Below are 26,711 nucleotides of genomic sequence, written 5' to 3' on the forward strand. Positions count from 1 at the left end.
TAAGCACTTGAGAGTTACTCAACTGTGATCCTCAACGGTTTCATCATAACTCGTAACTCTTTTTTTTCACCAACTTGACAGGTCTTGAATTTGTCCTTTATTTCATTTGAGGATGAAAACTTGCAACATTTTGTCACTGAACTTTCGGCCTTTTTATGCAAAAGATTCTGTAAAGTAAAACAAAATCAGCGCTGCTTTTGAAATCGGTGACATACAGTTGCAAACAGTTCCGATCAATGCTGATGGTTGAACCACATTCAGCTCAGAGTCTGGGAGAGACGGAGTGCTGCTTCTCCCTCTGCTGATGCCATTAATGGCTTCAGGAGAACAGCCAGCACTTTAAAGTTGATACAGCAGGGCAGAGAAATGTACTCGCATGTCAGGAAGTGTTTTGGGATCTTCAGCTCTTCAAAGGCTGATCCCACAAATCACACACACACACACACACAGCAGACGCTGAATGATTTGCCAAACAAAACTCGACATCGACCTAACAGTTTCAGATCTGTTGAAAGAGGTAATTGTCACAAATGCTCACTTGGCGGTTTTGCAACTGTAACAATCCCTTCAAAACAGCATGCGATGTGAAAACTATAAGGTTTATGCACAGCTTTTGGTCGGCTGACATAAGGTCATGTTTCATAACCAAACATTTACATTTACAAACTTTTTTATAAAGCTTCATAAAAGTGTAGACCTCCTCAAATGTGGCGTTTAAGTGCAGCTGTCCCCTCTGACCGATAAAATCATATCATTCTGCAAAATGTTTGGTCTGAATCTGGCAATTTAAAACTGCTAAAATGTCATAATGCAACATTACCTCATATAATCATCACCACAAGCTGGAAAATAATGTTGATAAGCATAACGTGCATTAGAAGGATCACACCACACACACACACTTTACTGTATACGGTGACTGTTATGTTATCACTAAGAATGGAGGGCAACATGTGAGAAAACATTTGCCCCAACAGATAAAAAAAAGAAGAAGCTGGGAAGTGTGTGTTAACATATTCTGGTTATTTTGGACCATCTAAAATCAAATTGATTGCCACCTGTTTCACGTTAATTGTGGTTTAAATTGAGGATGGATACATCCCTCACCTCTTCTGTTTCTTCTCCTCCAGCACAGCTGCCATGTGTGTTATGAACTCGATAACACGGCATAAATAACACCGCAATAAGTCTATCACAACATATCACTCATTCTGCCTTTGGTGGGAGGTCTGAGTGAATGACATGTAACCACGGTAACATGACTGCAACATGTATTGGACTGATGGTCTGTTTCTTTGTCAATATTTTTAAGTGCATAACCACTTTGTTTCTTCATTTTATTATGCCTTCTTGTCCTGTCTGTTGCTGTTACAACACAGAATATATATATATATATATATATATATATATATATATATATATATATATACACTTCTGTTGGAGTACAGGTACATTTACAGCCTGCATGTATTCTCACATTTTGTACGCCTAAATCGTATTTCTCTCGAATAAAGAGGAGTCTTCTTCTTCCTGGCCGACAGATAATGAACTCCCTGGTGTCTGATTCACACAGCAGACACTTTGCTCTTTGCTCCGGAGAGCTGTAACCAGAGTTCCGCTGAAGAGGTCGCGCAAGGACTTCTGACGGAGTTCAGCCTGTGCGTCAGTGAGTTGGAAGCCGCGCGTGTGTGTGTATGTGCGCGCGCGCGCGCGCGCGTGTGTTTCATTCAATGAAACGCAACACCCCGCTCCTCTGTCTGAAGCCTCTTCGGAAACAGGTTTGATTATATTTAAAAGCTTGACCCGGGAGAGAAACCCAAACAACTGTCTGTTCTAATATTAGCAGTGCGGCTGCGGACTACTATCAATTCTATTATTGTCTGGGCTCGGATGTATACCGAGAGGCAGCTCTTATCAAAAAGATTTACACTTTAGTGTGCAGATGGTGGAAAAAGGAAAATATCAGTTACCAACAAGTAGGCTAGCCTTAACGTGAAGGACTGCTGGTATGTCTGTATCGGCATGTTGGCCGCGGGCCTGTTTGCTTATACGGTATAAAAAAAGGCCTTGATATGAGTAACAATGATATTAATAATAACTATTATTATTGTTATTATTAGCAGCATGTATGTTAGTATTATTAGCATTATTATAGCTTGAAATGCGCATGCGCATCCGCCTCACACGGATGCAATGCGATGAAAAAAATCAAAACTATTAAAATTAAATAATGTCAAAAGACAAATTCTCCTCAACTTGTCTGAGCTGCTGCGTTTGCTGTTGTGTCCACTGCATGAAAAAATGCGCATAATTCCGTCCGAAGTGTGTGTGCGTGTGTGTGTGTGCGTGTGTGTGTGTGTGTGTGTGTGTGTGTGTGTGTGTGTGTGTGTGTGTGTGTGTGTGTGTGTGTGTGTGTGTGTGTGTGTTTTATAATTACTAATTCGGGCAGGTTTTATATTCTCTAATTATTGTGGCGAGAGAAAGTTGCTTGTAACGATGTCACCTGATTGGGATTGAAAGAACTTTGGTAAGGAAAAAAAAAAGAAAAAAAAAAAAAGATCTCCCCACCCCCACAGAAGAGGAGACCGCCCACCAGAGACGGTCAACCCGAGACCCCTTATAGATTTAAAAAGAGAGGCTGCATTCTCAGACTGACACTTATTCAACACTGCCACCTTAAGCAGATTACTTTTGCGCTGGCTGTGTCAAATACGTAGCTCACTTTGCGTCTTCCCATCATGTTTAGGATGCTGAAACACCACCTCCACCCGGGCTTTTTTCTCTTGTTCATATGGCTTTGTCATCTCATGGAACATCAAAAAGTTCAAGGTAAGCTCTCTCGATCAATCTTCTTTTAATTCTCTTCGTTTTTGAACAACTTCGACATGCTGTCAGTCGCCAAAAAAAAAAAAAAAAAAAGAACAGAAAAAACAGTCTTCCGAGTGTCGGATACTTGCTCCAAACGAGAAACTTTTTAAAGTGAGTTTGCTGTTTTTTCTCCCCCTATCCCGTTGCTAAAACTCTCTCTGCATCAGACGCATGAAGCGTCTATAAAACAGGTGCCGTATGGGACACTTCAAAGTGGGACTGCGGGGGCCAAGTTTTTGCATCCCCCCTCGCGAGGCGCGCTCGCGCTAAAGCCGCCACGCCGTCCTGGCAACAGCGCCAGCTTTCCATAATCTACCCACCTGAGCATATTCTCAGACTTCTCTATGCGCGTTTACTGTCTCGCGGCGCTGTCGTCAAAAACCTGTGACTAACTTTACAATCCCCACTTGGAGTTTTATGGGCGTGTTATTCATATGTTGTTTACTACACACATCCGCTCAACATTATGTTAAAAAAAAATGCTTTTTTTTTACATCTTTAGTTGTGATCAACATAATCAGAACAAGACTTTCGCACTGATCATTTCGTTGGTCAGTTTATAGTCCAAACAGAATGAATCTGTCTTTAATCTGATAAATAGAGCACCTATGCACACTTCATATCATGTGTGTCTGTGTCGCTTTAGACATCCTGCTGTTGTCTGGATATATATGTGCTACAGAAACAGGAGTTCCGTTTTTATTATATCTTAGAATGAACTTTACACTGGTTTTTTATTAATATGCAAGGTATTGTCTGGTGGGTGCGTGTCTGGGAGCGTTTGAGACGGTGGTGTCGCAGAAGACCCTGGTTTTCTGAAGGAGATTGGCTGCTATTTAACGCTGTCTAGACGCTCCACTTTCTGTCCGGTGATAACAAGGAGGCTCTCGGAATAAAGGACCCCCCCCCCCCCCCCCTCCTCCCCTTCAAAGATTCTTCCACTTTTTGGGGTTTGTGGCTGCATTGTAAGGGCTGTCAATCACAGATGGGATAGTCAAGTGTTAACAGTCTCGCAAAAAAAAAAAAAAATAGACAAAATACTGCTGGGAGGGCGAGGAGGGGGAGGGGGGTTGTCGGATAATACAGGCTGCGTGTGTGTCTAGTGCGTCTGGGTCAGCGTTTTCAGACGTTCAACGTGCGACATTCGAGCTTTTTTCCCGTTTTTCTGTTCACAGCTGGGAACTGCTGGTTACAGCAAGGGAAGAACGGAAGGTGCCAGGTTCTCTACATGCCCGGGATGAGCCGAGAGGAGTGCTGTCGGAGCGGACGACTGGGGACGTCCTGGACCGAAGAGGACGTCCCCAACAGCACGCTCTTTAGGTGGATGATCTTCAATGGCGGAGCTCCCAATTGCATACCTTGCAAAGGTGGAGGTGCACTCATTTCCCTTCGTTTTCTCACAATACACACCTCAGACATTCCGTTCAATAAATCATGTCGCGCTCATCTGATTTACATACCGGAGTGCGTGCTCCCTTTAGCGTGTGCGTTATGCGCAAAGAAAGTATCATTTCACGCGCAAAGCTAAAAAAAAAAAAAAATCCTCACCAGCATCAATAACGCATTCTTTTTTTTTATATTTTAGAAACCTGCGATAACGTTGACTGCGGGCCCGGGAAGAGGTGCAAGATGAACAGAAGAAGTAAGCCGCGTTGCGTGTGCGCGCCAGACTGCTCCAACATCACCTGGAAAGGACCTGTCTGCGGCTCAGATGGGAAGACCTACAAAGACGAATGCGCGCTGCTGAAAGCGAAATGCAAAGGCCACCCCGACCTGGACGTGCAGTACCAGGGGAAGTGCAAGAGTAAGTCGCTATTATTATTATTATTATTATTATTATTATTATTATTATTATTATTATTATTATTATTAATGAATAATGCACACTTGTGAGTTTGTTAAAGCGGCATGTGGGTTTGTCCTCACGGAATGCCTTTTGTCTCGACAGAAACGTGCCGCGACGTCTTGTGCCCCGGCAGCTCCACATGCGTCGTGGACCAGACAAACAACGCGTACTGTGTGACGTGTAATCGGATTTGCCCCGAGGTGACGTCGCCCGAGCAGTACCTGTGTGGAAACGACGGGATCGTCTACGCCAGCGCGTGTCACCTGAGAAGGGCGACGTGTCTCCTCGGCAGGTCCATCGGAGTGGCGTACGAGGGCAAATGCATCAGTAAGTCCGGCAACCGGAGACGCGGGAGTGTGAGAGCTCACTCCCCTCCAGCGCCTCCAGCCACCGACTTTGAATGTCGTTGTTGAGTGCATTTTCTTCCCAGCCAGCACTTCGTTATTCACTGTTCATTTTGCCAACATTCCACCGAGGAGGGGGTCTGAGAGAGAGAGAGAGGGAGAGAGAGAGAGCATGTTTGGTAGTTGCTTGTGTTTGCTCAAGGAATGATAGACATCTTATTATTTCCTGATGTTGGCAGCACTATCCCATATGGGAGAGAGGGAAACAGGGGGAGGGAGAACAAGAGAGCAGAGCAGGGGGAGTGCTGGGGGCCATGAGGACATGCTTCAAGTTAATATTTGAGTCAGATGGATTCTTATCCAGAAAGTCCTCTTGAATGCAAATAATAAAAAAAAAAAACCTGACCTTGTGTTCCCTGCCACCAGGACCATAACCCTATAAAACAGGATTTCGTTTTTTATTCCTGGCTTAGTTGTCCAAAAACAGAAAAAAAAACTCAGCAGTCATCTGATCCTGCTTGAAAAGCACTCCACAATAATCCATCTAATCAAAGATTTCCCCTCTCGCTCTTAGAGGCCAAGTCATGTGAGGACATCCAGTGCAGCGTGGGGAAAAAGTGCCTGTGGGATGCTCGGATGAGCCGGGGACGCTGCTCGCTGTGCGATGAGACCTGTCCGGAGAGCAGGACGGATGAGGCGGTGTGCGCCAGCGACAACACCACATATCCCAGTGAATGTGCCATGAAGCAGGCTGCTTGTTCTATGGGGGTGCTGCTAGAAGTCAAGCACTCGGGATCTTGCAACTGTAAGTAAATGATGAAAAAGCAAAACATGAGAGAAATAAAACAAGACACCCTCCTCCCTCTCCAAGCAAAAAGACAATATTCCATGTTGCCTCCCCAACAAAAAAAAGCCTCCCTTGAAAGTGCCCCCCACCCCACCCCCATTCCCAACTCCCCCCCCCCCCCCCCCCCCCAAAATCCCATCCCAGCCACACCACCGAGCACAGTTTAAGCAAGCAGAAAAGACTTGGGAATAGAAGAAATTGCATGACGTTGTCTTTGTCGCTGGCTTTCGTTCTTGTTGAGTTTTTTTTTCATTTTTATTTTATTTTCTTCTTTAAATTCTTCTGCAAAACAAAATAACAGAAAGGTAAATGAAAAAAAGATATAACTATAAAATCATCAGATTACATGCCAGAGTGTTGGAAAAGCTAACTCTATTAAACTAACACAAAAATATATATTTTGTTTGCAGTGGAACAATCCTGATATTTAAAGCCTAGCTAGTTTGTGGTCATGCTCGTGCCCTGCAGGAGCAGGTTGCCGGAAATTTCATGCATTTTTTTTTTAACCAGTAATGGTTTATTCTTCCGATAGTGGTCATATCTTTACAGCCTGTAAATTCCATGGTCACATTGCTAATTTCACAGTAATTATGTTTTTTGTGTTTTTTTTTTGCATTATTATCATTTTCTTTCTTTCTTTTTCTCGCTTTTGGCTGAAATCAATCAATTCAAAATGCACTGCTTCTTGTGATATACACACCGCACTGCCAACATGTCAACAAGAACAGAAAGCTTTTGAATATACTTACACGATGTGCATAAGGTGATTGTAACATTGGTGCTGGGCTCATGATGAAGCCGACGGATTTTAACGTTGATGTTCATGTAGAATAGCTTATCTGAGTGAGATACCACAAACCATAAAGTTGAACGATAGCCTCGCGGGAGTACCGAATTTGCATTCCAAGTTGCCATGTAGAAGAATGTCTCCTTGTTAGTTTTCTCCCTCCCGACTGAGTACCTTAATGTGATGTGCCTAAGGTATCCGGTGGAATCCAAGGGACCAACTTTATGATCACCTCATGAGCGAAATAGAAATGTGATTCTTTACAGTGCAGGATAAGCATCAGAAGCTTGCAGAACCATGCCCTCCTACTTCTCATCTCATCATCACTAGAAAAACGTTTACCAGCTTAACTTTTATTGTTTGTGCTCTTTCCAGTCAATGTGTTGTCTACCGGGATATGTATCAGAAATGACAAATCCTTTTGGATTGATGAGGGACTGCCTGTGTTTTTTTTTGTTTTTTCCCCCGTTTTGTATTGTCAATTGCTCTCGCTGTGTGCTTTTTCTTTTTTTAAGTGTCCAATGTAAATCTCTTCTGTAAAAAGAAAAGAAAATACCTCAGAACTGTGTTGATGATCTCTGACCTGCTTGCTAAGGCCAGGCTGTGACACAGAGTCCTCCCTCCCTCCCTGTACATTTGAGCCAGAAAACAAGAAGCAGAGCAACAAAGAAACTAGCAAATCTGAGGAACACAAGAGCACTTTTCTGTGTTACATGTGTCTGCTTTAAGGAATCTACCCAAAAGAGACCTGAGCCACTGGACCCATCAGCCCCAGTGCCCCCCTATCCGACACCTCCAGTCCCCCCTAACCCACCTTGTGACCCCCCGCCACCCCTTCCCCTCCGTCCAGCCTCACTTGCATCCCTTTTTTTCCATCACCCCCCTTTTTTTCTCTTGTTGCAGCCCTGACTTGCTAGATTATGGAAGTTGCATAATTGAGCATGCCACAGTTACTGTTGATGCCAAGTCACACAGACCCTTCCTCACACACAGAGAAAGATGCACACACACACATAAACAAACAAACAAAAAGAACAAAAGGGAGGCTTTGTGCCAGTGACTTTGCTGTGAGCTTTCTTTTTTTTAAAGAACATTCAGTGATATTCTGCGCTGTTGTGGTCCATATTCATACAACAGCTTGATTCTCCCATATAGCCATTACAGAAGACCAGGAGGAGGATGAGGAAGAAGAGGACTCAGACTACATGGCCTATGTCCATATATCTACTATACTGGATGGATAGGCCCCCATCACTAGGGGAACAGTCCTTGGGCAAGGAATCATGTCCATACTGTACATTATGTGTATGCTTATTTATTTTTTAAAGAAAAAGGAAGTATACATATAGTTCAGTCTGCTAGATGTTTATTTATACTTTTTGTGTTTTATAATTTATACATTTACAGTGTCAGGCTTACTATCTACCATGATATATTGTGTTACCACTCATTTCCCCCCTTTTTGTTGTTTTCCCTTTTACTTTTTTTTATCATGAAGAAATATATTTGTCCAAAGAGAAGCAGTGTTATTTATTTGTCATGTTACCGTGTAAGTATAAGTCCTCTACAAGCTGTAAAATGCATTCCCTGAGCTGTAAAAATCTGCTTGTTTCTGTCAAATCTCTATCACAGATGTTTATGTCACACATACGTAAATGCATGTTTTGGCTGTGTGTTTATTTATTGGGAATATATCAATCATTTTATGTACAGAACTGTTTCTGGTTTGTTTACAACTCATAATAACTGACCAAAGGGATTATCTCAATGGTTTTTTGCAAAAGAGCATTGTAAAAGTTGCAACACAGCAGTGATGAAATGGAAGAGAAAAAAGAGCCATTTGTTTTTCTTTTCTTATTTTCTTCTTCAATTTTAGCCCTTTAGATTTGTTTCCACATGGAGCCGACAACTTTAGACATTGTTCAATATATAGCATTTATTTTGTCTCACTGCATTAGACCATAGTTTTGGACAATACTTGATTATTTTGGAAACAACGTGCCATTAACATTTGTGTGCTGTCTTCTTGCCAATGTGCTCCATATTGCTCTCGCAGAGCTGAAATAGGACTAACGTACTGCAGTACTCTACACTATATCTGACTTCATCACTTTGCTTCTTTTTGTTTTTTTTCCAGAATGCATTTTTATTTTCGAACATCACAAGTGAAATACAAAATTCTGTTATGAATATATAGTTTTGTATTTTTTATGTAAATGTCATATGTACATACAAAGTTTGATGGTATTTGTACAGATATGAAGAGTGAAACAATAAAAGTTTTTTCCTTATACTTTTTCTGACTCTGCTGTGTTATTGATTTGTGAATAACATATAGATTAACATGTCAAAATGTAAACGCATTCGTTTTAAATCTAAATCACACTTTCGTCCTATAGGGTTAAATAAAGCGATTTTGTACTGATTATGGTGAGATAATATATATATACACACACATTATTATTTTATTGATATTTTACAGTGGAATCAATCCTTTTAGATCTATGGTAATATAAGGCTTCTGTCAACATGGACTTGTGTAAGATTTTGAATTGATACTCCCAAAAGTTACAATACCCTGATATATATCAATGTTGTAACAGAAAATGAAATATTCTCTGAAAAAGGATTGTATCATATATCACTCACCTTAATATTCCAAAAAAACCCTGATTAAATACACAAATAATTGTATATGTTGTAGGCCTACTACCATGTTAAGAACAGTAATATGAATATGCATGTTTAAATAAACCACAATTCAAAAAATGTGATAGTCGCATCAAGCAAAAACGGAAGAACAGAACAAAAAAGAAGGTGAAATCTAAAGGAGTAGTCTCTGAAGCCAATGTTTAATTGCTCTGGATGTGCCGAGTTTCTTTCCATTAACACCACCCTCGTCGTTATTTGTGATATGAAACAAACATCCGCGGCGTAAATAGACGGTAGATATGCCTGGACATGTCTCGCTGCATGCAAGGCATGTAAAGTAATTTTAGCTGCTGGCGTCGCTCCTCCGCATCTCAGCCAGCTGTCTCCGTCACCGGCTCGCACGGTTTGTTCCTTCGCGGTCTCCGTACGTCATTGTTGACAACAATCATGGCGTCCTCAATGTCACTTCTCGGCTTGGGACGTTTATCTGCGGTCAACGCAGCCTATAGATTGGCCCTGAACCCCATCAGGTAATGCTATATTGTTTATTTATCAGTTATACATTCGCGTGTGTCACTACGTGTCATTTTGTCTGAAACGAAGTCTCAAAGCCGACGGGCAGACGAAAGCGAGCAGGCCGAGTGTCTGGCAGTTCACAGTGAGCTATAGTACGCTTAAAGCATAAAGCCCTTAAATAAAGCATGTAGAAGGGGTTTCGCTGTTCATTGGGCTCAATGTTTGAGTACACACAGCTACGCATCTTGCTCGTATGTTTAGTCTTCAAAGTCAGCAGGCTGTTTACTTATGTCGACGTTATCCCGTGTCCTCATAGCTTTCGGTTAGCCAGCTAATTAGCTAATGCTAGGTTTCGCTAGTCTTGTTAGGAATCAGTTTAAGAGCTGACGCAATTAAACGTTGCTCGCTGCTCCACATGTGAGCCGTATGAACGTTCCCGTGACTAATATCTGGCAGGACGGGAACTTAAAAGTGTAACAGAGCTCACTGGAGGGGTCAATATCACCGTGTTGACTCAGTCATTACAGCTAACGTTTGACCCCACAGCCAGCTGTAAGGAAGCTAACGAGTAGCGTCAAACATTACGTTTTTTTTTGCAGTAATAGACAGCCTCTGCATTATGGGTTATAGATGGTTTTATACAAGACATTACATTACCTAGCATATTCTGCTAGGTAATGTAAAAATATTCTTTTTACACTTAATAATTGTTGAACCAAACTGCAAAAATGATAATTCACCAGCAAGATGAATGTAACTGTTACTGTCTTGACGTGATATCTGTTAATGGTCAATTAACTGTATGCCATTTCCTGCTCAAATGTGTCCTGTTCTGCTGCAAAACATGTTTTATAACCCCACAAACACTGATAACAGGCAAATACCACAAAATAAACTTGATTTATTCATTAGGTAGGCTGACCACCCAGAAATCAGTAAATGAGTTGAAGACACATATTGTTCTTAAACATTTGAGTAGATAATAGGAGGGGGTTTGTGATAGAGTACACCCTATAACCTTTGCTGCAATGTTATGGGGTGTTCCTCCGGACAGTAGGTACTTTCTATGACGTTCGGAAAAAATACGTTTGATATCACATTGCTATCTTTTACTGGTAGCAAAGTCTAAATAACAATTTAATAATTTCCTGCAATCCTTTTTTTTTAAGGTCAGTGAGATCGGTGATTGCCGGCTCGCTTGGTTATCAACATTGCTAATGGCAGTCCACAAAATAGTTCTTTAGTATAGGAATGGAATATTGAGGTAAACCACAAATAGCAATAATGTGAGCCTCGATATTACATTTTATTGAGGTACTGACTCAAGAATATTACGCTTTATTATTTTGGCAGCGTCTCTCAGTTAACTAAGCATGTGGCCTGGCAGACATTAGTTGATGTCAGCTATCATGTATTATGAGCCTGTCTTCCACAGTTGAATGGTGCCCATTACAATTGTATTATATTATTAAGTCATTTAAAGAAGAAAAAAAGAGCAAAGCCCAAAGTGGCTCTTTGTCAGGTACAGAGTTTCCTTAAAGGGAACATAATCGGGGTAGTTTGTCATACGCTGTTTATGAAGTGCATGTTGCAAAAAGGCATGTATTAAGTCGAGAACATTTTTGTTCACGTTTAGATTTTGTTTGGTCTCACAGAATGAAACAATGTAAGACACTGTCTCTACACAATACAAGTGCTTTTTAAAATTAGGTATTGGCCTCATATTGCACAAGATGAGATCATTAAATGATAGATGACAGGTTGCATTGCTTTGCTTAACCAAAAGCTTCCAGTCAGTTTCAATCCATTCATTATTCTGTTGATGGAAAAAGTTGATTCAGCACAGAAATGTATTGTGCAACATTTTTGGTCGTCCAAGCTTCTTCAGATACAATCTATCAATTAAACATTTTCACCAAGGCTTTAAGTGATGACTTAAGGAACCACATTTTTTAACTACATTACAGATAGATTTTACCTTTTATATTTTAATTTAAATATGAGATAATGTAATGAAAAGTCTTGATGTACAAATCATACATTTTAAATGTTAAATAGTGATAATCACATGATCTGGAATGTGATTATCTGGAGTAGCCTTTCGCTGGCCGAGCCACGATGGCACGTTGCTGTTTTGTGACGGGACACGGCTGAACATTCACAAAGAGCTACACAGTCCTCGCCTGACAGTTGACCACAACCAACATTAAGCACGTCCTGTCATTAGGATGAGAGCGAGAGTCTGCCAGAGATTCACCAGACAGAACTAATAGGTGGTGGTGGGGGGGGATTCCCTCCTTGTCTCTTCCTTTTCACTGTATCCGTGCCCCACCGCTTCCTCCAAGATAGTCAACGATTGCAGAGTGCAGTTTGTTTGTCAGTTTACTTCTTTGTTTCTTGTCTGCCTTTGGCAGTTTGTGCTTTGCGTGTAATGCCTATCTCATGGTTTTCAGGTCTACAAGCACATCGACATCAAGGCTGGCAGAGAAACCAGGACAAGACACGCAACTTATTACTGTTGATGAGAAGTTGGTAAGGATCCCGCCGTGGTAAACGTAACACAGATTGATGTCTGCCTGATCTACCATCTTCCAATTACCTTCCATGGCAAATTATTTAAAAAAAAACCTCTAATCCACTGCCAAAATGACCTTTTGTTAGACAGAAGGCTTTTGTAACAATATTATGTTAATGACAATAAGTTATCATTGGTAGTTCTGTGTGTGCTTGCAGTTACTCCTATCTTCACATTCCTCCAACGTTTGAAGTTTTGTATTAAAGAGCTACTCTAAAACTACTGAATTGTAGATTACTAAATGGAATTAAGGTGAAAACCTAGTGTAAAGTGACACTATTTGATGCCACTGAAATTCAGATCAGCTTTAATTTCTGATCTGAAACCGTCATGTCACGAATATCCTGGCCAATAATAATATTATCCCGATGATTCTCAATATATGTTTCAAGCTCTTAAAATGCCACATGAACATACTGGAAACACTTTATATGTTTCAAAGAAACAAATCTTTTTATTGCATCACAGATAAGACACACATCTTTATTTAGAGAACATCCTTTAAGTGAAAAACTATAAAATATTCTTGAATAAGATGATGATAAATCATTAGGTCTCCCTGGATAAAGGATAAATATTTAAAAAAAATATTTTTTGTATCCTGTATCCATCACTCATGATGATATTTACAATAATCCCGATAGTGGAAATTTTCCGCTCCCTTGTTCTTGAAGCATTTTACATGTTTTAGCTTAACGGCAATCTTGTCATCTCATTCAGTTGTTTTTGTTCCAAATTATTTGTTTTATCTTAAGCATTGCGGCTATTATTTTGTACTGTGTACACTCCTAAACATTCACTTGTTCCCGTTCATCCATTGAGAAGATCTCCTGCTTTCTTCTTATTGTTCTTGTTCAGAGTTTTGCAATTTTTTTGACATTTTGTACATTAAATTATTAATTATATGATCAGCAGATTAATTAATGATGCATCTGGTTAAACGTATTGCCAAGGAATCGTTTTCTTATGGAAAATCTTTCTTGGGAAAATTGAACTCTTTAACCCCCCCCCCCCCCCCCCCCACACACCACATATAGTACATAATTTTTTTTATAAAAGTAACTGGAGAAATTGACTGTAACACAATTGTTGAATTGAATTGTTGAAATGGGATTCCCAGGTAAACACATCCAAACCAATTTCTTGTTTCTTGGCGAAACACAGGACACTGCAGCTCATTCTAATAAACTGCGTTCTCTTGCCTTAATTATTAATACCACTAAAGGTTTATTGCTTGAAATATGCCTGTTTTACTGTAGCTGAAGTTCCACTTTTATAAAAAAAAGTACATTTCCTAGGATTCCCAGAGTAGTGTGCTTCTGATCCTGGGATAGAAAATGTCTAATTTTCTGGAAAAATATGAATCCCTCCTAATTATGTGGTGCAGCTTTAGTTTGCTTTATCTTTCATCAGACCAGGTCCTCTGTCCTAATTTTGCATTCAGTGCGAGAGTACAGCCTAAACAGTTATAAGCATGCATTGGAAGTGACCAAGGTTACCGATGTACCAAATGTAGAAAACAAAGAAGGGATCTTTGAAGTGAATGCTTTGTCATTAAAGACGAAGGAGATAGGAGATAACGGAGAATGAGGGAGTTTGGGGAGAATGTGGGAGTCTGTTGTGGACTTGTTTGGGGGTGGGGGGTGTGGTGGGGTGCTGTGTGTGGGCAGCGTCAGTGCGCTTTTGTTCCAGACCAAAGCTGACCATACTGGCAGACAAACCTTTGGCTGAGCGGAGTGTCTGTCTCTGTCCTCTCAGTAGGGGCCACTGAGAGGAACAGGAGAGGAGAGGAAAAAAGGGCCTCTAAAATGAGGAGGGGGTGAAAGAAAAGAAGCTTGCATGGAAAAAAGTTTGTGAGACACCCTGAGACTCATGAAAAAAGACAGTGGCCACTTCAGTGTTGTGGGCCACAGAGGTTCCTTTGTGGCATGCTGTTGCTGGCGACGGCGGGAAGTACTCTAATGCTCACCCAGACAGGCCAGAAAAGAGAAGGTCCTCAGCTGTTTACAGTACAGCGGCCTCCGTTTCGTATGGAAGAGGGCAATGTGAGCGCTCTCCCTTTTGGGCATTCAGTGTATGTCAGCACGCTGATCATTCATCAGGCTGTCAATAAGTGTGAATTGTGTTCTGGTTAGACCAATCAAACAAAGATCTCGATCCACTGCGAGGTTATGCTGGGTTTGCACGCTGTCGCTCTCAAGCAGCCCGAGGAGAATGTGCCGTGGCGGCGCTGGTTGTGCAGCGAACATTTCTGAATAACCTCATTTAGATGAGGTTGCAGTTTGGCCTGGGTAAATGATATTTTGAATTCAGTCCAAAAACTCTCTGTCTGAATGTTTGCATGACACTCATTATCTTGTCCTTAGTTCTCGTCTGTCCCCAAAAAAATGCAAACCTTGCAGGAACTTGCATCTCGACTGTTTGTTTGGCCCTCTCTATTACAGGCAAATTTAGGCTATGATGAGCAAGAATCTCCTGCCGGTCAAAAATGTGAACTAATGCAGTGAAGAGGATTTTTAATGGCTTTTGTGAACATGTTTAGGAGGCTGCAATAAAATACAATAAATATAGGCAACTATTGTAATGAGTCATTAAAATGGCTTTAACCAATGGTGTTTTTAATAACAATGTAGCAAATAAATGTGTCTCAGCTTTTTGTGTTCCCCTCAGAAAAAACTAAGCACAGCTTGTCTCTGCTGCCCCCCAAGTAGCCAGAAATATTTTTTTATTTCAGGTTTTAAGTAATTATTTAATCAAAAAAAATGTTCCCTGGTTTCTGCTTCTAAAATGTGAAGAGTTACAGCTTTTGTTGTCTTATGTGACAGTAAATTTAGCATTACATGATACAGCACTACACCTCATTTTAAAGCTTGCAAAAAAATGACAAACCTGCCTAAAGTTTGAGATTCGTATCAGCAAAACTTTGAAGTCATTGTCTGAATTTCAGGATTAATACCCAATAAAAAGACCTGCGTGATGAAGCTCCTGTGCCCAAAGCTGTTCCCTACAGTGCCCATGCAAGACCTGCTTTTGTTTGTAATTACTGTTTGATTAAGCATGCTGGGCAGCTCCCAGGGTCCGGCTGGCTGGCCAGTGATACACGGCTCGACACGAAATGTCTGTGACCTCCTTCAATTAGAGTCAGGCTTTCGCTCCCCTCTCTGGCCCTTCTGCAGAAACAACTGGGGTTATAGCTTTAGCAGCTGCTTCAATATGCGATAATACAATATCTTCCACTTACGCCTGAGTGTCTGAGCGTCTACTCCCGCTTCAGCTGTGGCCAAGTGCACTCCCTTTCTCCACATAAAGACAACACCATAATCTTAAAGCGCTTGTGAAGCCTTGTTATAGAGTTCTCTAAAGGCACTAGGGTTTTACGAGACAGAGGAGGACAGTTATTGGAGTGCGGGGGAAACGAGGGGGAAGGAGGGAGGTAGACAGGGAGAGGAAGACAGTATTAAATTGTTAGGATCACTTGATGCTCTGCATGTTGAGTTTGCTAATCTCAAATCTTTAGTTTCTAAAGCTATAAGAGATTCCGGAGTGTGGTGCTCGCTTAACAAGCAACATCACATCTGGACAAAAGATGTGTGGTTTTATTGCGGTAACGTTGTTGAGTCTAAAGACAGGTTGTTGGTTGTCTTTAAAGGCCTTAATTGGAATCAGATTAAAATAGCCCCGAGTCTGTCAATCACGGTATATCATGCATGGATATCAGAAAATCCCCTGCTACAGAAGTTGCTCAAAGGAAGCCGGTCAACACAAGATCATCTCAGTCAGACCTATTCAAATGGACACGGCAGTTTGCTTCGCGATATTGAGAACTCAATTTCCACAGAATTAAATGTGTCTTTGAGAGTGTCACTGGCCAACAGTACCCTCAACCACTGCAACCTCAAACAGGTATTTGTTTTCGCATTTGGCAGTTGCAAGAAAATAGCGTGTAGGACAACAAAGACGGAACCACAATTAAAAGAAAACCCAGCCGTCCCAACTATGAGGATATATATAGCACAAGCAGTTTAAGTCTACAGTACAGGGGTGTATTCTCTAAGCCTGTCTAGCCTCAGACACAGAGTGACCTACAGTGGAGCAGACCACATTCACCACCCCACCCCCCCCTTCCTCTCCCTCTCATCCTCCTCTCCCACCCTTCCTCCCTCCTTCACACATAGACAACTTAAGTGTCTGTTTTGTCTGGTTGCCCTCTCATATGGCGCACTTATGCAAAAAAAAAAAATCTTTCGGCTCAAGTTTGGAGTAGTGGGTCAGAGGATGTTGGTCTTTGAAGAGTGCCAGACAAGAGGCTTTATTATGTATCATCCACTAAATAGTATTTCATTCATTAACACTCTCTTCCGTAGAGACTAAGCCTCTTAAGAGGACTCCTCAGCCCCGTCAGCGTTGGGTAGTTTTAGGAAGTGTCTAGCTGCTAAGTGTTGTGTTTGCAGAGTGGATAAAAGAAGGTTTGCTACTTCTGTTTGCCTGTTGGTAGCTCTCTTTTTAAATACATTTACGAACAGATCATAAGCGGTTTCCAATGTTCATGTTGCCTGTTTATATGTTATACATGCATTTTAAATTTCAGACCCGAAATTATTAATGTCTTAAATTCATTAGTTGCAATTTGTCACAAAATGTATTGTCAGTCTTGACAATGAAATAATCGTTAGTCTTCTTTAAAGCAAAAACACAAACAATTCACTGGGTCCATCTTTGCAAATGTGACTCTCTTCTGTTTTTCTTAGTTGTCTTTGATGGTGTACTGAATATATTTTTGGTTTAGTACTGATCAGACAAAACAGCTCTGGTAAATTGTGACGTTGACATTTGCTGACATCGACCAAATGAGTAATCGACTGGTACATTTGGGCAATGGTATTAAGTAATTAATTGTTTAAAGCCTTAATGTGCACTGCCTAATACATTTGTACTATAATTACAGTGTTAACTAACCATCACTTTCATTAACAGTTAATATACTGACTATTTATATTTGATTAATCGTTTAAATTATAAAATGTAAAAAGAAAATAGAAAAACACTCATCACAAGTGGCCGGATATTTAGGGGAATTCTGCATAATAAATCAAATATATTCTGTCTACAATGCCATAAATAACCCTGAGAACCTTTTTTTGCTCAAGTAATTATGATAGTTTGTGGTTATTTATAAAGAATTGTACCCATAAAGAACACATTTGAAGATATTCATAAATGACACCCCTACCCTGTCCTCTCTTTCCGAACCTCACGGGTATGTGTAATGTGAGATTCAAGATGACCCTCATGCCAGCTGCTTCTCGTTCTCCAGTGCTGCACCACTCCCCGCACATGAGGAAGCAACATAATATTTGTTTCGTTTAGAGACGCCCCCCTATGTCCAATCAGTAATTGGCACGCTTTCTCCACTTCAAAGAGGTCTTGAAGGTGGGAACCGACGGAGGCTGATGAGTGAGGCTCTTGGTCTGGGTGTAGACTGGACAGTGGGGGGTTAAGGGTGATGTGTTTGGGCTTTCACCACATGCTGACTCAACATGATTCAGCTCGGCTGACCTTATGACCCCTCCTGGCTGCCAAGCTTCAGTTTTGGCATATGGGTGTGCTAAGATACGCCGGACTGTACTCGTGTCACTACTTGTTTCGCGGTTTTCCACCATTACCCATAAAAATGTGGTAGTGATGCTAGAAATGTTTTGTCTGAGTCATTCATGCACAAACATCCTTTATTTGTTTGTCTATTTGGTCCCTGTACTAACAGGAAAATCCACGGTACCTCAGTCAAGTCTTGAAAATAGGATCATCAGTACCAATAGTGTTTCAACAATTTGGGTGCATATGTCTGCAACTAGTTATTGTTTTTATTATCAATCTGCTGATTCTGTTTTCAATGAATCGGTTATTTGGTTTGCCAATAAAATATCTAAAAACACTGAAAAATGTCCCCAAACCCATGGTGACGTCTTTTTAAATGTCAAAGGACAGTCCTGAAGATATTTCGTTGCAATTATGTAAAAGCAGCATATTGCCACATAGGAGTAGCTGGAACCAGAGAATGATATGAGCCAGGATCGTTGCCAGAATGATATACATTTTCCTTTCAGGGTTTATTTTAACTTTGAAATGATCCATTTTTTCTAAATAGGTCCAATGGGAGTATGGCTGGTCCAAAACATACAGGTCATATGTGTTGCTTTTATAAAGTGTTTTCTTAAAGATGTATCCAAAAGTGATATCTGGTTTTCATTATTTATGGATATCTTCTTACTGGCAAAACAGTTTTCTAACTTCAGGAAATGTGGCCAATCATCAGAAGAAACAATTTGTGGATTTTCATGTTGCAAGCCCTGTAAATGCATAAGTCTGTCACTGAGTTGCTGATTGAATGATGAAGTTGCATCATAAGCTGCTTGGGGGTTGGGGTCAAATGATGATGTCTTTACCGCCGCGATCGATCATTACTCGCCCCTCAGAAAGCCTCATCTGAGAAATTTAGGTAGAGCTCTAAAATGATATGCAAATTTTGGCTACGGTTTTTCCTGTATATGTGTTTCAAACGTGTGGTGTTTAAATCATATATTTGTAGAGTGCTGACACAGTTTGATGCATATGTTATAAGAGTAGTGTAGTGAGAGAGAGAGATGGTGGATACGCTCAGTGCAGACAGCTGGTAGCTGTCGGAGTGGAGAAGAAGTGATAAGAAATGTATAGTGTAGGTTTTAGTTTGGACATGGGCAAACACTGCAGCTCACTGAACTGAGCATCAACCATGGCCCTGGAGGCACAAAACAAAGTGTGTGTGTGTAAATATACATCATTAAATATCCAGGAATTCATGTTATAGACACGACTGACCCTCTCTGTTAGAATTTGGCCACAATTTTGCATTTTGACTGTTCAATGTTCGGCTATATTACACTGAATCTTGTTTCAACTTTTTGGATAAAACTGTTGCCAGTCTTTATGCTAAGCTTAGCTAACTGTTTTCCTGGCTGCAGTTTCATATTTAATGGACAGATGTCAGTGTTATTGATATTGTCATCTGACTCTAGTCAAGAACGGCAATAAATGCATTTAACAAAATCTTGGATTACTCCTTTTTAAATCAGTAAAACTCACTCTTTATTGGTTAGGGTGCATTGATAACATGAATAGTAGGTGAGTCTGAATAATGAAGTGAAAAAATGCATTGATTTATTAATTTTCATTATTTGTTTATGTTTTCCAAAGGTTTAGAATTGATTCTACTAAGTGTATTAAGATGGACATCACTGAATTAAATAAAATAAAAAATATCAGCTTTAATATAATTTTGAGCCACACAAGAGTTTATTTATAACTACGAAGGACACTTCTCTAAGTGGAGAAATTAATACTAAGATGGAAACAATTCTTTTTTACATGTCAGGATTAATTAATTGCCCATTTTATTCACATTTATCTGAATACAGTTTATTCCAAATATGTTTTGATTTTGAGGTAACACTGCCACAAGTAAGCATCTTCATATTATTCATTATACTTTTCTTGCTTTTTTTTTGGTTATTTCCTTCAGTTTTCACCACTTGAGCACATCGAGATCTTTGACTCTTGTTTACACAGAAATCTTCCGTCCCAGGTCTCTGTTGGAGTATTAGGGGTACCAGCTTTCAGCATTCTGGTGGGCCCAGCGGCCCCACAGGGACAAGCCCCTATGCTCTTAATTTGGCACGTAGCCTGGAGGTGTCAGAAATATCGACACGCTTTCACGTGACGGAGACTTTGCCAGCCTTTTTCCCCCCTTTCTTAAGCCCGGCATTCTGCCTGCCCAGCCAGGTATTGTAGGGCCCTGTGAAGGCCATGTGAATAGTGTCAAACTTGATAGTTCTCATTTTGCTTCCTGTACATGGCAGAAGAAAAAGTGCCCACCGTGTGGGTTTTCCTTTTGTGATGGCCCTCCCTAGTCTTCCTGGGAACACACCACATTCCAGGCACAATCATTCCCTTTGTGAATCCGGGTATTGTGGGTGAGTCTGTTATGCCGATAACCCTCCTGGCTTTCAGTGTTATGCATGCAAGTATCATAGAAGTCTAGACTTGTATTTTTGCAAACAATGCCAGATAATGAGCAGTGTTTTCAGTGATTTGGCAGAGCTTTTGTTTTGACACATCCTCCCTCATTCATGAAGGACCTTTTGTGCTCATCCACGCCTAAGATGTGATTTAAGGTCTGCTACATCTGGACAAATTATTGCACCAGTTTACCATACATGGGCCTCATGTGTCAGTATTGTTTTATGTAACGTACATACGCGTAACCGTAGTCTGGCCTGCTAATCCCGACCCGAGGGTATCATTTCAAATGTGTCTCGGAGAAGGATTTCCATGCATCTCTTCCCCCAGAACATAACAGGCCTCAGAACTGCTAAATGCTTCAGACTACAAATTTGATTTACCTCAATTCATAGTCTCCAAAGTACTTTCATGGTTCTTGTCATTTCTCTGAAACTCTTGAGGAGTTACAAATCTTTTGATCACCATCCATTAAAAATAAAAACGTATATGTTATGTATTTTTAAAAGCATTTTTGATCACCTGCCTGAAGCAGGTGATCAAAAACCTGGCATTTGATTCTGTGTCTTATTGTGTCATGAACCGTCCAGCCTTCTCCCTTTTGGGTGAAGAGAGCATGTTTTCCTCCTCTCTGTGACAAGAAGGAATAGTTAAGGTTAAGTAGATAGGGCAGCCGGAAATAATTACCAAGCACTTGTGAAGCCCCCCCTCCTCCTGCTTTGTTCTCGTCTTTTCCCCTTTTCATTTTCACAATCATTTCAATGTGCCGATCTTGTTTATGATTAAATTCAGTCGGGTCTTGCCTGTGAGCATGGCAAAAGATGTGGAAGCGAGCAGAAGTTTAGCAGTTGGACATGTAATTTACTAGGCTTAAATACCATTTGAAGGTCCTTTGCCAAAGGAACGGCAGGCTTTTGTGTGGAGTTCATGCAAAACGACCTCCTTTCTACAAATCAACTGGCAGATGACAGACAATGATGAAAATTTGATTCTTTGAAGTTGCAACGGCCATTGAAATGTGTAAAATTCTTGTATTGAAAGGAGAGCGCCCTGGAAAGCCCTCAGTCTTGGGTGGCTGGTGCCTGCGTGCTGGGAGGTTCGTCTGTGTTTTGTCGCCGACTTCCCATTGCTTGTTTGCTAATTCCCTTAAGAATTGGACCAGATCCTTGATAGGAGCTTGAAGGGGCTCCAGTTGCTCAGGAATATGCATTTAGTACGCCCAAAGGCCCCTCCTCCTCTTGTCGCACTGGCCTACTTTCTGATGGTCTTGAATAAATCACCTCTAGTATTAGGCATTAATTTCATCCACCTCAATACAAAACAGTTTGAATAACAGCATAAAGATTGCTGTTATATTGCATTTTTCCATTTGAATCCAATAACAACCTTTATTATGCAAGCTTTAGTTTCTTCTTGTTTTAAATGCTGTTATTCACTCATACTAATATTTTACACACATTTAAAGTACAAAAAAATAAATGAAAAATGTGAACTGAACTGTTGGACATTTGCAAGCAACATATCAAAAACATAAGCAAAATAATAACAGGTTAAAGCACAAGTTAATTTGTAGTTGCAACAGTTGTGCATGCAGAGTCAAAACTTTCCACAGAATGAACATCAGGTAACCGAAACAATAAAAATGCAATCCAACTCAATTTTACAATTCTTATAAATAGTGTTCACTCTTTGGATTTTTAATATTTATTTTATTGTTTTTCAGACAATAAAGATTTATTTGAGCTATTTTTGTCACTGATATTTAAAAGTTAAGATAAATGTTTTCAGATTGAACATGTTGTCAGAACTTCAAGTTATATTTAGTAACACCTAACTGTTAGATGACCTCTCTCAACAAATACCTGTATATATTTGGAGGACCTCTCACTCTTTGTAACGAAGGAAAAAAGACATAATTCATAAAGTCTGAACGGTTCTGGGCAAAAACATGTACATTTGTTATTTTCATGACTGGGAATCATAGTTTTGTAGCTAAGCTGATACACTCTTCATCATTAACTTGTTACACATTTCTAATTTGTCATTCATCTTGGATTCTTTCCTGGACAATGTATTTAGCTTTCAATCAGCTGTTTGCCTGCATGTTTGAGAGACTCATTGCATCAGCATGGGATTGTTAATTAGTACAATCAAATGAGGTCAGACTTGATTATAGGATCTTTCAATAGAGACAGCTCAGATTTAAAATTTCCACAGCCTTCAGAAATTCTAATTTTAATGAATTTTTAATTGATAAATGTGCTACATTCATATGTTTTAATAAATGTTCCTGATATTATCCAGTCTGCAATTTATCTAACTCTGTTACTTACAGTAGAATGTTCTTTATTTCCTTCCTTCAGGACATCAGCAGTGTGACAGGAGTCCCAGAGGAGCACATCAAAACACGCAAGGTTCACATCTTTGTGCCCACCAAAACAGCCATGCAGTCAGGAGCCAACAGCACCAAAAAGTGGAAGCTGGACTTTGATACCAGGGAGCGCTGGGAGAACCCGCTGATGGGCTGGGCCTCAACGTAAGAACCGTCTACCTGTTAACGCCAGTTCTTCAGCCAATTTCAGTCACTGGGTTTATTTTGAATTTATAAATGGTTCTTTAAAATCAGCTGAAGGTGCATCTCTCTCTCTCTCTCTCTCTCTCTCTCTCTCTCTCTCTCTCTCTCTCTCTCTCTCTCTCTCTCTCTCTCTCTCTCTCTCTCTCTCTCTCTCTCGTTTTTGAGGTTTTTCTTCTGTTCTTGCTACAATGTGAGAAATGAATTAGCACTTTACTGGTAAAGGCCAAGATCTCAAATTAACCTTAGAGGTTCTTACAATCTGCATGTTAAATTTGCCTCCAGTTCTGTGACGTTTGTATAGCTAACAGCTGTTTCTGTCTTTTAGGGCTGATCCCTTATCCAACATGATGCTCTCCTTCTCCTCCAAGGAAGATGCCATCGCTTTCGCTGAGAAAAATGGTAAAACATTTCAGAGAAGACTTCTTCTTCTTTTTTTTTTGCAATCTTTCCACATTTTATATAAGTAATGTAGCACATCAACTGTATCATACAAATGGGAGTTGGTTTAAAAGATTTGAAGGAAAAATTCTCATATTTAAATAATAATAATGAATTAATAATGAAATTGTGAGGTGACGATTCCCACCACTAGTAATTACAATGCCTCCATGGATAACAAGCTCAGTTAGAAAAATTACACAATTTAAGCAGTGGAATAAATAAACTGTTTGCCAATAAGTAAAAACTTAAATGAACTGAATGAATGTTATTAGTTGTATTACTAATACTATTAGAAGTGTTAGCAGTAACGTACTATTGTTAGTAGGAGGATTGTGATGCTGACGACATGTGAGGTGGTTGCCAGTTTTGCTACATAAAGTGCAGCAGGAAGGGGTTTGCTCAGTGCAGGAGTAAATACATTTAAACTGCATCAATGTGCACTTTCATCCAATTGAAAGCAGAGTCAGTTACAGCGTCCCACACAATGCAAAGTGGTTCAGTGATGGACCACTTCACCAAAAATATCAGGGTCGAGCAGAGCTCAGCTTATTATTTGGAATATTGGCAATATATAATTTAATCAGAGCAATGCAAATTTGCGACAGTTGCTTTTTCAATAAAAGTTTCTAACAGATTCGTGCAGGCAGAGGAACAACTACCAGCACATCCTAACAGTCTGTCTGGAGTTAATTGTTATGCAACCTAAGTTACTTTAGGCTATTTGTTTGAGTTTCTGAATTGAGTGAATTTGAGCTCCTGTCTGGTAAAGTTGCAAAGTGTACGTGTCTTAGGCTTTTATTGTGAGGATCTGGTATGCACTGCCTATGTCAAGGTAGAAAGGTACATTGTGATGGGTTGATGCTTTTATGCGCAGTGCGCAAGCTCAGAAAATAACAACCTCGTTCCAAATTAAAAAAAGATGTTGCTTTTTTGCCACACAATATTCTCTCTCTGTGAAATTACCCAAGGCAAAACAACAGTTTTGAAAGAATATACTGACAAGCAAATGAATTCTACCCCCAGTGTGCAAAGGTCTTAATTTCAACTTATTAAAAGCTTTAAACCAGGATTAACACCAGGAGACATGTAGTAAAACAGCACCTCAAAATACCATCACGGCAACAAAGGTGATGTCAATAAATGGACCGCATAACAGATTAAGTAACAAAGCATTAAGAGAATGCTTTTGATGAACTAACATGATCATTATTTCAAACAGTCCGGTTTGAGTTAAAGTTGATGTAGTTTCTGTCAAGCGATGCTCCACAGAAAGTTCAGAGAACCGAACCATCTGGCAGAGTTTGTTGAAACTAAGCAAAGGAAGCTGGCCTACTCTGTTTATAGCACCATGAAAGTTATTAGTGCCGTTCTGACTACACAAAGCCTGTTGATGTCTACAAAACACCTCATTGTGTTTGGAACGAATCCAAAGGGAATATACGTGATGTTCTCACCCCCATCACTTACGCTGATGTTTTTCTTTCAGGTTGGAGCTACGATGTCACAGAGAAGAAGACCTCAAAGCCCCGAGTGAAATCCTACGGAGCCAACTTCTCCTGGGATAAGAGGACCAGGAGGTCCGCTAAGTAAACTGAGGACACCCATCTGTTTGTTGGCTTGACCCCACAGCAGACCTGTATCATTCTTGTCAATAAATGCATAATTATATGTGTAAACCAAACGTTTTGGGTCCTTATCGCTTCATTCTTCAAACAATTACTACCTAATGTAGTCTGTGCGACTAATGAAGTGTTTTCTGAGACACGTTGTGCAACAGCACAACAAAGGGGAACATATTATTACAATTAGCACCTGTTTAAACACTGGGGTAAATATATCTGGAGGCCAAAACCAGTGAGATTTTTCCTGCATGAGTGTTACCTGAATTGTTTCAGGGTTTGGAGAGATGCGTAACTGGAAAGGAACGTATAAGGACTAGAAGGACTTTTTCTACTACAACATTTTCCATTGCCGTTACAATATCTTTTATGATCAAATATGATCTTTTTAGTTGAAATATTTTAGCTGCGAAAATGGTTTCATTATCAAATGATTATTTCCTTGAGTAATCTAGTAATTGTTTGGTCTATAAAATGTCAAAAAAATAAGGGTGAAAAGGCCTGTCACCATTTAATACTGTCTTTAATAATATAAAGGTTTGTTATTCCTGACCAACAGTCCAAAACCCGAATGTTCAGTTTACTATCATTCAGGATCAAGAAATTCTCCCCCATGAGAAGTTAAAACCTCACAATTACACGTTATATGCCCCACATTCCTATGTGGCGCATATAACTTGTAAAATAACTTCAAAGATTTAATTCATTTTCAAGATCTGGCATTCTAAGCTCATATTTTTAAGAAGAAACTGTTGATCTGAGCTGTATTCGTCAGGTTCAAACCATCTTTTTCCACATATGAACCACATACTTATTTACATTCTTGGTATAAATAAAATAACTCTTCAATCTTGTCATTTGCCTAAAACCCATGTTTTGATAAGAAAAGAAAATATCCTCTTGAGATAAAATGGAGATCTTTGGAAAAAGCCATGAATTCTTTGAAATACCCAGCTATTCACACTTGGCAGTTGCACTTGCTGCCAGCGCTTGTTTACGGTCTTTGTGTTCAGTAAACAGTGGCGTTACTCTGCGCCGAGTCCTCAAACTGCGTGACTGCACTGATATTCACACACCAATCATGGGCGCCTAATTGGTATAGCCCTTCGTTAATTAACGCACCGCGTTGCAAATCTTTCACAGACTTGCGCTCGCTATTTATTTTGTTCTGTCGCTCGGCACATCAAAAGCGCCGATCTGATATGAGTGTAATGGTCCATCTGAACGGCAGGACATGAATGACAGCATGTGTTGCTTTTCCCTTTGAAATCCGCTTGGAGAAAAGCACCGGGTTGGGGGGGGGGGGGGACCCACTCTTGGCACAACTTTACACCATAAAAGTTGAAAGCATTCCGCCCATCTTGCCCTATAAGCACAATAATGTATGTGGAATGAGAATGGCGGCGCGGTGGCATTGTTCAAAATCATCATTACAAGGCAAATGTCAGCGATACAACTGCTCTGATCGGTCAGGACACAAACAATGGCTTTAAAGGTTTCTATTCAGACACACTGTCTGTTATATTACATGAAATCCTCGTAACATACCGATAGCAATGAATAAATGTAATACTCTGACATAACATTTA

At 40.2% G+C, this 26,711-nt stretch overlaps 2 protein-coding genes across 3 annotated transcripts; both read left to right on the forward strand.

Moving 5' to 3' along the window:
• Positions 1 to 2,420: 2,420 nt before the first annotated feature.
• fsta (follistatin a) lies at positions 2,421 to 8,985 on the forward strand. Of its 2 annotated transcripts, none has more exons than XM_084025623.1 (6): positions 2,421 to 2,829; positions 4,044 to 4,241; positions 4,454 to 4,672; positions 4,817 to 5,041; positions 5,633 to 5,863; positions 7,848 to 8,985. In XM_084025623.1, the coding sequence occupies exons 1-6, from the start codon at positions 2,739 to 2,741 to the stop codon at positions 7,934 to 7,936; spliced, it is 1,053 nt and encodes a 350-aa protein (XP_083881749.1). In that variant the 5' UTR covers positions 2,421 to 2,738; the 3' UTR covers positions 7,937 to 8,985. The 2 variants fall into 2 exon arrangements, with proteins under 2 accessions (XP_083881749.1, XP_083881750.1); XM_084025624.1 differs by having other exon boundaries at positions 2,422 to 2,829; positions 4,044 to 4,235.
• Positions 8,986 to 9,717: 732 nt separating this feature from the next.
• On the forward strand, positions 9,718 to 25,184 carry ndufs4 (NADH:ubiquinone oxidoreductase subunit S4). The gene is made up of 5 exons (XM_084024914.1): positions 9,718 to 9,874; positions 12,314 to 12,392; positions 22,851 to 23,023; positions 23,388 to 23,461; positions 24,990 to 25,184. The coding sequence occupies exons 1-5, from the start codon at positions 9,792 to 9,794 to the stop codon at positions 25,091 to 25,093; spliced, it is 513 nt and encodes a 170-aa protein (XP_083881040.1). The 5' UTR covers positions 9,718 to 9,791; the 3' UTR covers positions 25,094 to 25,184.
• Positions 25,185 to 26,711: the final 1,527 nt, after the last annotated feature.

Source organism: Eutrigla gurnardus, assembly GCF_963514095.1.
Source record: "Eutrigla gurnardus genome assembly, chromosome: 13".
Lineage (NCBI taxonomy): Eukaryota > Metazoa > Chordata > Actinopteri > Perciformes > Triglidae > Eutrigla > Eutrigla gurnardus.

Excerpts from the sequence above, each read along its gene's own strand:
- fsta (XM_084025623.1), top strand. The coding sequence starts at position 2,739 with ATGTTTAGGATGCTGAAACACCACCTCCACCCGGGCTTTTTTCTCTTG. Across the intron at positions 2,830-4,043 it reads GGAACATCAAAAAGTTCAAG|CTGGGAACTGCTGGTTACAG; the intron begins GTAAGCTCTCTC and ends TTCTGTTCACAG. Across the intron at positions 5,864-7,847 it reads GCACTCGGGATCTTGCAACT|CCATTACAGAAGACCAGGAG; the intron begins GTAAGTAAATGA and ends TCTCCCATATAG.
- ndufs4 (XM_084024914.1), top strand. The coding sequence starts at position 9,792 with ATGGCGTCCTCAATGTCACTTCTCGGCTTGGGACGTTTATCTGCGGTC. Across the intron at positions 12,393-22,850 it reads TTACTGTTGATGAGAAGTTG|GACATCAGCAGTGTGACAGG; the intron begins GTAAGGATCCCG and ends TCCTTCCTTCAG. Across the intron at positions 23,024-23,387 it reads CTGATGGGCTGGGCCTCAAC|GGCTGATCCCTTATCCAACA; the intron begins GTAAGAACCGTC and ends TCTGTCTTTTAG.